This window comes from Garra rufa, chromosome 15, assembly GCF_049309525.1.
Source record: "Garra rufa chromosome 15, GarRuf1.0, whole genome shotgun sequence".
Lineage (NCBI taxonomy): Eukaryota > Metazoa > Chordata > Actinopteri > Cypriniformes > Cyprinidae > Garra > Garra rufa.
The window spans coordinates 24,121,429-24,132,555 of record NC_133375.1 but is presented as its reverse complement, the minus strand read 5'-3'; the positions used below and the strand labels follow the sequence as shown (position 1 = coordinate 24,132,555).

The 11,127-nt window shown below is 36.3% G+C and overlaps 1 protein-coding gene across 1 annotated transcript in view; it reads right to left on the bottom strand.

Moving 5' to 3' along the window:
• Positions 1-9,332, bottom strand: part of taf10 (TAF10 RNA polymerase II, TATA box binding protein (TBP)-associated factor) — a 135,297-nt gene extending 125,965 nt beyond the window's left edge. Inside the window, exons 1-3 of the mRNA XM_073818927.1 lie at positions 9,026-9,332; positions 8,710-8,867; positions 8,119-8,183 (exon numbers count right to left, since the gene is read on the bottom strand). Of these exons, the coding sequence (XP_073675028.1) occupies positions 8,119-8,183; positions 8,710-8,867; positions 9,026-9,155 (353 nt within the window). The 5' untranslated portion in view covers positions 9,156-9,332. The remainder of the gene's footprint in view (positions 1-8,118; positions 8,184-8,709; positions 8,868-9,025) is intronic.
• Between the last annotated feature and the right edge of the window lie 1,795 nt (positions 9,333-11,127).

Below are 11,127 nucleotides of genomic sequence, written 5' to 3'. Positions count from 1 at the left end.
ATCATATTCCTGCAGATTTTTTTAATTTGCCTAGTTACTAGTTGATTTATTGACTGTAGCTAGACCAAAAAATTAAATTAAATTAAATTAACTAAAATAAAATAAAATAAAATAAATAATGCACAAAATATGCATCATAAAATAAGTTACTAGTTGATTTGATGACTGTAGCTAAACCAACAAATAAAATTAAATAAATAAAATTAAATTATTAAATAAAGTAAATAATTCACACAATATGCATCATATTCCTGCACAGAAAAATCTAATTTGTCTAGTACCTGCTTGATTTGATAACAGTAGCTAAAGCAAAAAAAAAAAAAAAAAAAAAAAAAATAATAATAATAATAATAAATAAATAAAAGTAATAATAATAATAATAATAATAATAATAATAATAATAAATAATATACAAATTATGCATTATATTCATGCAGAGAAAAATATAATTTGTCTAGTACCTGGCTGATTTGGTAACTGTAGCTAGACCAAAAAAGAAAAGGAAAAAAAGCTTTATATTCCTGCAGAATTTCTTTTTAATTTGAAATTTTTAATAAATAAAAATTATGAACAAAATATGCATCATTCCTGCAAATTTGTTTTTATTTGCCTGGTTACTAGTTGATTTGATGAAATCAATCAATCAATAAATAAAAAATATGCACAAAATATGCATCATATTCCTGCAGAGAAAAATATAATTTGTCTAGTACCTGGTTGATTTGATAACCAAAATAAATAAAAATTATGAACAAAATATGCATAATACCAATGTTTTTATTTGCCTACTTAATAGTTGATTTGATGACTGTAGCTAGAGCAAAAAAATATATATATATATATATAATAATGATAATGATAATAATAATAATAATAATAATAATAATAATAATAATAATAAATACTTAAAAAAATCACAAAATATGCATCATTAATTTTATTTGCCTAGTTACTAGTTCATTTGGTGACTTAGCTAGACCAAAAAAAGCACAAAATATGCATCATTTTCCTGCAGAAAGAATGTAATTTGCCTAGTTACTAGTTGAGTTAATGACTGTAGCTAGACAATAAATATAATAATAATATAATAATAAATAATAATAATAATAATAATAAATATTATTCACAAAAAATGTACTAAAATGCACAAACAAATGTTACTAGTTGAATTTCATGTCATAGCTGGCCACAAAATGTATGCATAAATTATGCATAATATTCCTGCAGAAAAAAAAAACTTAAACTTGCCTGGTTACTAGTTGATTTGATTAACTTAACCGGACAAGTAAAAAACCCACATGCTGTCTAGTTGCTCAGTGAAGCCAAAACCCAATTGTTTCCCCTCCAGATTTGTTTTAATTTGATTTATGCAGACAATAAAACAAGCATCATAATCCAAATTCACATGTGGATTGATATTCAGAAAAGCCTTTTTGGTTATTATAGCACTATGGCATAATACCGTCCCTTTTGCATATTCTCACAGCCTCCGTGGAAACATATGAAATTGAATTTTAATCTCACTTCATATGGAAGCAATTTGGCCGATTCCTGATTAAAATCACTCTAAAGGATTGCAGATTTGTGAGTAAAAGCAAACAGCGAGTGGTTTCAGAGATGAAACGCTAATTGCCGTAAGCGTGTTGTTCTAGTTTGCAGAGGTGACGAAGGTCACGCGGTGTGACTGCTAAAGCTAAAAAACATGCAATTAAAAGACGCTTGGCCTGTGACAGCGACTCTGCAGCTTTAGATGATTCAAGGTCAGAGACTTTTATACCCATTTTTTCTTGTTTTAATTCGATGCAAGGCCGGTTTCTCCAAGGGGAAGGTGTGGTTGGGTTTTCTAGATGTGATTGTGATAACAAATTACATCCCCGAGCACCAGCATCAAAGCATGGCAGCCTGGCGTGAAGGTTTTCCTCTCGGCGTGACGGCATGCAGACGGGGCGGAGTTCAACATGGGCCCCTCAGAACCGCTGGGACAAAACCACAGTCTAGCGTTGTGGGGTCGACTGTCCAGAAAACCTGTAATTTCTCCGTCAGATTTGTAGAAATGTGTGATTCCATCACTTGCTCATCAATGGATCCTCTGGAGTGAATGGGTGCCGTCAGAATGAGAGTCCAAACAGCTGATAAAAACATGACAACAATCCACACCACTCCAGTCCATCAGTTAACATCTTGAGAAGACAAAAGATGAAACAAATCCATCATTAAGACATTTTAATGTCTAAAATATGATTCCATAATCCATAATAACGCTTCCTCCAGTGAAAAAAAAGTCCATCTACAGTTGTCTCTCACAACAAAATCCAACCACATATTTGTTTAGATCTCTTTTGGTTTGTAAATAGCGTTTGTTCTGCAGATTTTTCTCCTGATTCAAACCAGACCACTTTTTCATTGGTAGAAGCGCTATTATGGATTCGTATTTTAGCAATTTTTAAAAGTTAAAAACGTCTTAATGAGGGATTTGTTTCGGCTTTTAGTTTCTGATTCTTATTAGTTTCTTCATCAGATTTAAAGATATGTGTCAATCTATCACTTGCTCACCAATGGATCCTCTGGAGTGAATGGGTGCCGTCAGAATGAGAGTCCAAACAGCTGATAAAAACATCACAATAATCCAGAAGTAATCCACACCACTCCAGTCCATCAGTTAACATCTTGAGAAGACAAAAACTGAAGCAAATCAATCATTAAGACATTTTAATGTCTAAAATATGACTCCATAATTCATAATAATGAATTATCTACTGTTGTCTCTCACAACAAAATCCAGCCACATATTTGTTTAGAGCTGTTTTGGGTTGTAAATAGCGTTTGATCTGTAGATTCATCTCCTGATTCAGACCAGACCACTTTTTCACTGGCAGAACCATTATTATAGACTTGTTTTTAAACGACGAAAAATTGCTAAAATACATCTTAATGAAACAAATTTCAGCTCTTAGTTTCTAATTCTAATTAGATTCTTCACCAGATTTGAAGATATGTGTCATTCTATCACTTGCTCACCAATGGATCCTCTGGAGTGAATGGGTGCCGTCAGAATGAGAGTCCGAAGAGCTGATAAAAACATCACAATAATCCACAAGTAATCTACACCACTCCAGTCCATCAGTTAAGGGGAGACACTGCAGGCAAAAACACAGTTTTTTCATGCACCTATCAAGTTTGAGATTTTGGGCTTTTTGGTTTTTCATAGTGTTAGTGGAAAGAAAACATCCAAAAATACCGTCAAGTGTTTCTTTTATAGCACTTTATCTATTTGTGTCAATAGATTTCAATTACAATACATATTTTTAAAGGCCGTTTTCTCAAAATGAGTTTTTTCTCCTACACTGAGCCATAATCTCCACTTTAGTAGCACTTATGCACATCAAACTTTACCTTTTTATTCCTGTCTATATCACCTTTACAGAGGGATTTGTTCATATATAATTAGCTTGATTTTGTACATTTTATTCCTCAAAAAATGGTAAAAAAATATATCTGTTTTTTCTGAATTATGGCGTGACGAAATGAGATACCCAAAATCCCCTCTGTAAAAACTTGACTCTAATATGTCAAAAAAAAAACAAAAAACAAGAACTGACTTCATCCAGTGTTTAGATTTTTGTACTAGAAATGTATGCACATTAGTGCATATTTCATTAAATAATGGCTTATTTGCATATTTAAACCTAACATTTTAGAAAATTTGTAATACAAAAAATGTTTGTGATTATCAAAGTAATCAATCAACTAGGTAAGTAAGGTGATAACTATTAGTTAATTTTTTTACCCTATTCACCTGCGGTGTCTCGCCTTAACATCTTGAAAAGACAAATCTGAAACAAATCCATCAATAAGACGTTTTTAACTAAAATATGAGTCCATAATCCAGTGAAAAACCGAACTGTTTTGGACTGTTTTGGCTTAATCTGTGCATATTTTCTTCCTGATTCAGACAGGATAACTTTTTCACTTTTTATGGAAAGACATGTTATGTAAACAGAATAGCCCAAAATCTTAAAATTGACCATTGGATGAAGAAAACACAATGATTTTTCTTTATAGATGGACAAGGCTGATGGGCGCAGCATGCACTGCATTATGTCGTGGGTTTGATGCAGGAGTGAATGTGAACTGTTTTCTGTCTCTTTTGTCCACTAGAGATCTGCGAATCAGTGGGGGCTTGTTGGCGTGAGGGCACTTTTTGTCATTTTTTTCCATTTCTCGAGTGCTTTTTCACTAGAGAGGCTCTTTTATTCTCTTTTATTTATTATTTCTGCCGCTGTGGTGGTTGATGAATTGGAGATCGCACGGCGAAGCCTTTCAAGCCACCGTCTGATCTCTCAGGCCTGCCGCGAGACGCACAGATAGCGCGGCTCCGCTTGCTTCCTGCGCTCTAGGAGGCGTTTTTTGGGTCAAGGTCTGGAGCGCCGGCAGGAGACGGGGACGTCTCGGTGTCTGCGAGCACTGGGAGGCTTACATGACTGTCAGTGGTTTGGCACGAGGACAGCGTTCTAGAAATGTTCAAGTGTGTGTGTTTGGATGCTTGTGTGTGTGACTGAGATAGTGATCGTGCTCGGCAGGGCTGGCAGTCGCAGAGGGTCATGGTTCTGCTCCATAGCTAATTGTCAAACTGATAAACCTGCCCTGTTTTGCTCAGATACCGTCCGATGGGAAGCTCTCTGAATGCTTTTCCTGTGTTGTTGTGGTGCGCTGCGTCGCTTTGCCCTATAATAGAGACCGAATGTTCATTCCAGTTTGTTAAAGTACAGCACCATGTGTTTTCGTTTTTGTTAAAGAGAGCCAATAAGCATTCATAGACCGAAAGCAATAAGCCACGAGAGGCCGTCTGTTACAGCGATTTTACCAAGCTAGGCCCAAGCTCAAAGTGGAGAGGTAAATCACTGGTAAAATTGCAGTAATACACGGCCTCATGTGGCTTATTGCTTTTATAAAGTGGCAGCTGCAGCAATATGACAAAATACACTAATGTTTAATAAATAATTAGTGGGTCTCACTGAGGCAAATGAGGTATTATTGCTGCTCAGGATTAAGAGTTTGAGTAAACGTGAATCTGATTTATGGTTTTCATCTTCTGGATGATAATATAGGTGGAAAAATCACATAGAAGTAGGACTCTTTTTTTTTTTTTAACCCAGACCAGAAGAAAACACATAGAAACCACCAGAACACCCTATCAGCTAAACCATCCGTCAACCATCCGGAACACGCTAGAACCAGAAGATCACTGATACTTGAGGGTGTATGGTTCTTTTCACTCCAGACCAGAAGAAAACACTTAGAAACCACCAGAACACCCAAGTAACCAAATAGCAACCATCAGAACCCAAACCACTGCAGATCAGAAGGAAACACTTTTCACTCTAGACAGAAAGAAAACACCTAGAAACCACCAGAACACCCTAGAACCAGAACCAGAAGATCACTAATACTTGAGGGTGTAGGACTCATTTCACTTTAGACTAAAAGAAAACACTTAAAAACCACCAGAACACCCAAGAACCATATCGCAAATAGCAACCACCCAGAACACCCAAAAACCAGAACCAAAAGATCACTGTTACTTGAGGATATAGGACTTTTTTCACTCCAGACCGGAAGAAAACACTTAGAAACCAGAACACCCCAGAACCAGAATATCACTAATACTTGAGGGTGTAGGGCTCTTTTCAGTTTAGACAGAAAGAAAACACTTAGAAACCACCAGAACACCCTAGAACCAGAACCAGAAGATCTCTGATACTTGAAGGTATATGGCTCTTTCACTCTAGACAGAAAGAAAACACTTTAGAAATCACCAAAACACCCAAGAACCATATTGCAAATAACCACCACCTAGAACCAGAACCAGAAGATTACTGATACTTGAGGTTATGTGGCTCTTTTCATTCTAGACAGAAAAAAAACACTTAGAAACCACCAGAATATCCTAGAACCAGAACCAGAAGATCACCAGTACTTGAGGTTATATGGGTCTTTTCACTCTAGAAACACCTAGAAACCACCAGAACACCAAAGCAAACATATCGCAATTAGCAACCACACAGAACACCCTAGAACCAAAACCAGAAGATCACTGATACTTGAGAGTGTTGGACTCTTTTCACTCCAAACCAGAAGAAAAAACCTAATAATCACCAGAACATCCAAGCAACCAAATAGCAAACACCCTAGAACCAGAACCAGAAGATCAGATACTTGAGGGTATAGGGCTTTTTTCACTCCAGACAGAAAGAAGCACTTAGAAACCACCAGAACACCCCAGAACCAGAACCAGAAGATCAGATACTTGAGGGTATATGGCTCTTTCACTCTAGACAGAAAGAAAACACTTTATAAACCACCAAAACACCTAAGAACCATATTGCAAATAGCAACCACCTAGAACACCCTAGAACCAGAACGAGAAGATCACTGATACTTGAGGTTAATGTGGCTCTTTCACTTTAGACAGAAAGAAAACACTTAGAAACCACCAGAACACCCAAAAACCATATCGCAAATAACCACCACTCAGAGCATCCTAAAACCAGAACCAGAACCAGAAGATCACTGATACTTGAGGTTATGTGGCTCTTTTCACTTTAGACAGAAAGAAAACACTTAGAAACCACCAGAACACCCAAAAAACCATATCGCAAATAACCACCACTCAGAACACCCTAGAACCAGAACCAGAAGATCACTGATACTTGAGGGTGTATGGCTCCTTTCATTCTAGACAGAAAGAAAACACTTAGAAACCACCAGAACATCCTAGAACCAGAACCAGAAGATCACTGATACTTGAGAGTGTAGGACTCTTTTCACTCTAGACCAGAAGATACACCTAGAAACCACTAGAACACCCAAGCAAACAAAACCAGAAGATCACCGATACTTGAGAGTGTAGGACTCTTTTCGCTCCAAACCAGTAGAAAAAACCTAATAATCACCAGAACATCCAAGCAACCACACAGCAACCAGATAGCAAACACCCAGAACACCCTAGAACCAGAACCAGAAGATCACAGATACTTGAGGGTATAGGGCTTTAATAACTTACTTCTGTTAAAAGAAATGTTAAAATTGGCTATTAAAGGGATAGTTCACCTAAAAATGAAAATTTTATGTTTATCTACTTACCCCCAGGGCATCCAAGATGTAGGTGACTTTGTTTCTTCAGAAGAACTCAAACGAAGATTTTTAACTCAAAACGTCACTGTCTGTTAGTCATATAATGGCAGTGGATGGGCACCAAACCTTTGAAAGTAAAAAAAAAAAATTAAAAAAAAAACGCACAGACAAATGCAAATTAAACCCTGCGGCTTGTGACGATACACTAATGTCCTGACATGAAACGATCGTTTTTTGTGAGAAACTGAACAGTATTTATATCATTATGTACCTTTGATACACAGCCACGTCCAACTCAGCTCAGCATCCGGCTCGTTACATGTGAACGCGCTCTGGCGTAGAATACGCAAACGGCGAAAGGGGAAATCGGTGAAGTCCTGGATGAGTTTGCGCAAGCAAATGTAATCTTTTAGCTTTAAATCGGTTTAAACAATCAGGATAAGCACAAGTAATTACCAGTTTGAATAGCCGCTATACCCACAATCTCTGTGCTCTGTGTAAACAATGAGTGTCGTATACACGCGCACGTACACATGTAACGATCCGGATGATGAGCTGAGTTGGACGTGGCTGTGTATCAAAGGTAAATAATGATATAAATACTGTTCAGTTCTCGCAAAAACCAATCGTTTCGTGTCTTAGGACATCAATGTATCGTCACGAGCCACAGGGTGTAATTTGGATTTGTCTGTGCAGGTTTTTTTTTTTACTTTCAAAGGTTTGGTGCCCATCCACTGCCATTATATGACTAACTGCGACGTTTTGAGTTAAAAATTTTCGTTTGTGTTATACTGAGGAAACAAAGTCCCTTACATCTTGGATGCCCTGGGGGTAAGCACATAAACATCAAATTTTCATTTTTGGGTGAACTATCCATTTAACTTAACTAAGCATCAGAAACATCAAAGCACATCTGGAGACCCTCTAAACATGTTGAAGCACCACTACACAACAGCTTTCTACAAAAATATAGTTCCAACTTACATTCTTGGATCTGATGCTTCAAACCCAGCTCGGTTGAGGTAGTATCCTGTGACTGCGTCTGGGATCTGAAACACAGAGAAAGTTTAACAGTGCTACTCACAACACCATCAATAAGCAAAGAATATGCATTACTGCAATCATATGTGATCCTGGACCACAAAACCAGTCTTATGCAGCACGGGTATATTTGTAGCAATAGTCAAAAATACATTGCATGGGTCAAAAGTTTCGATTTTTCTTTTATGCCAAAAATCATTAGGATGTTAAGTAGAGATCATGTTCCATTAAGATATTTTGTAAATTTCCTACTGTAAATATATAAAAACTTACATTTCAAATAGAAATGCGCATTGCTAAGAACTTAAATTAGACAACTTTATAGGCGATTTTCTCAGTATTTTGATTTTTTTGCACCCTCAGATTTCAGATTTCAAAATAGTTGTAATTCGGTCAAATATTGTCCTACCCTAACAAACCTAACATCAATGTAAGACTTATTTATTCAGCTTTCAGAAGACATATAAATCTCAATTTCAAAAGATTGACCCTAATGACTGGTTTTGTGGTCAAGGGTCACATATGTGGACTTACTGTAGGAGTGTAGTCCTCCAGCTGCATCAGGAAATCAGCCAGAGGTGTAGTTGAGAGAACGGGCTTCACGTCTCCATTAGCGATGCCTGTGGGCACATACACCCCGTTTGACACGGTAGAGTCGGATGATGGGGTTGCCATGGCTGCTGAAGTGGGAACTGTGATGGGAATAAAGTACGACAGACCTTTAAAACCATAATAACACACATTAAGATTATAAATACACTACTATCCATAGCACGTATGTAACGTTAGCTAATGGCTAAAAGACAACAGCTATTCGGTGTGCGTTCAAACTGTCAAAAAAGACCCCCACCATTACTGCTGCCGACCGCAGGGATGCTGCTGGCGTTTGTGGAGGTGCTGTTCGGGACGCAGTTGCTGCTGGATGTGCTGGATGCGGCTGCTGCTCCAGTCTGTCCGGTTTGCGGAAGATCCACGTTCATTTTGTTTAGCTTCGTTTGAATGTTCCAGTAAATTGGGGATACTAGACAAAATCTAGGCAGTTTAAACTAGGGAAAAGTAAAGTAGATACTCATTTATGCAGGTAAAGAAGCGAGGTTGGCGATCATTCGCTGTGAGGAGAAAAATATTTACGCTGGAGATGTGTCACGTGACTAACACTTCCGTGTGCAACCAGTACAAAAGTCCGGAGAGCTACTTGCGCCTCACATCAGAACTGTGAACAATATATTTTGCTTATTATATGCTGATTGTATTTACTGTTAATGTGTTTAACAATGGAAAGACGACAGTGCCTGTTTGTTATTTGAAGAGAATAAGAATGAGAAATCGATCAAAAGAAAACCAACAAAGAGAGAGAGAGTAGAATTGTGAACAATAGTTCCGAGATAGATTGGGGTTCCGACAACATTTATCCAAGCGTGTTTTGTTACACCTTTTGTTAACCTTGCAATACAGGTTTTGTGTTCCACGTTATAATTTGTACTTTACGTAAATAGAGAAAAGCATATTTCATGCGTCGACAGATGGGGTTTTGCAAACAGCTCCACCTAGTGATGATATTTTGAGTTCTTCACTCAGTCGTAAAGAAATTATGTTTTTTGAGGAATACATTTCAGTATTTCTCTCCATATAGTGGACTTCTATGGTGCCCCGAGTTTGAACTTCCAAAATGCAGCTGCAAAGGGCTCTAAATGATCCCAGTCGAGGAAAAAGGGTCTTATCAAGTGAAACGAACGGTTATTTTCTAAAAACATTTACAATTTATATACTTTTTTATCTCTACACAGAGTAAACACACAGAGCTAGACAAGACGTGCATTTGAGGTTAAAAAGTATATAATTTGTATTTTTTTTAAAAAAAATAACCGATCGTTTTGCTAGATAAGACCCTTCTTTCCTCGGCTGTGATCATTTGGAGCCATTTAAAGCTGCATTTTGGAAGTTCAAACTCAGGGGCACCATAGAAGTCCATTATATAGAGAGAAATCCTGAAATGTTTTTCTCCAAAAACATAATTTCCTTATGACCGAAGAAAGAAAGACATGAACATCTTGCATGACATGGGGTTGAGTACATTATCTGTACATTTTTTTTTTTCTGAAAGTGAACTACTCCTTTAAGGTAATTTCGTAAACGGAGTGTTTTATTCGTGTGAGCTTCGGATTTCAAGGCAACACCTCTGTGATAGCAGCCCAAGATCCTCAAACATAAGACTAACAACAAATATTTCTATTACTTTAAAGCAAACAATTTTTATTTTGTATGTGTACTTTATATCATTTTTATATTATTTACACTGCCGTTCAAAAGGTTGGGATCAGTACGATTTTCTGTTTTTAAAAAGTCTTTTCTGCTCATCAAGGCTGCGTTTATTTGATTAAAAATATAGAAAAAAACAGTAATACCGTGAAATATTATTGCAATTTAAAATAGTGGTTTTCTATTTTAATATACTTTAAAATAGAATTTATTCCTGTGAAGCAAAGCTGAATTTTTAGCATCATTATTCCAGTCTTCAGTGTCACATGATCCTTCAGAAATCATTCTAATATGCAGATTTATTATCAATGTTGGGAACAGTTGTGCTGCTTAATATTGTGATACTTTTTTCAGGATTTTCTGATAAATAAAATGTTAAAAAGAACAGCATTTCTTTAAAATAGAAATCTTTTGCAACAATATACAATACCGTTCAAAGTCAGAGTCAGTCATTTTTTTCCTTCTTTTTTTTGGTTTGAAATAAATTAATACTTTTATTCAGCAAAGATGTTAAACTGATAAAAAATTATAGTAAAGTCTTAGAAAATATTTATATTTTGAATAAATGCTGCTCTTTTTTAACCTTTTATTCATTAAAGGTTCAACATGTTAAACAGCACAACTGTTTCCAACATTGATAATAAAAGTAATAATTCAGCATATAAGAATATTTTTTTGAAGAATCATGTGACA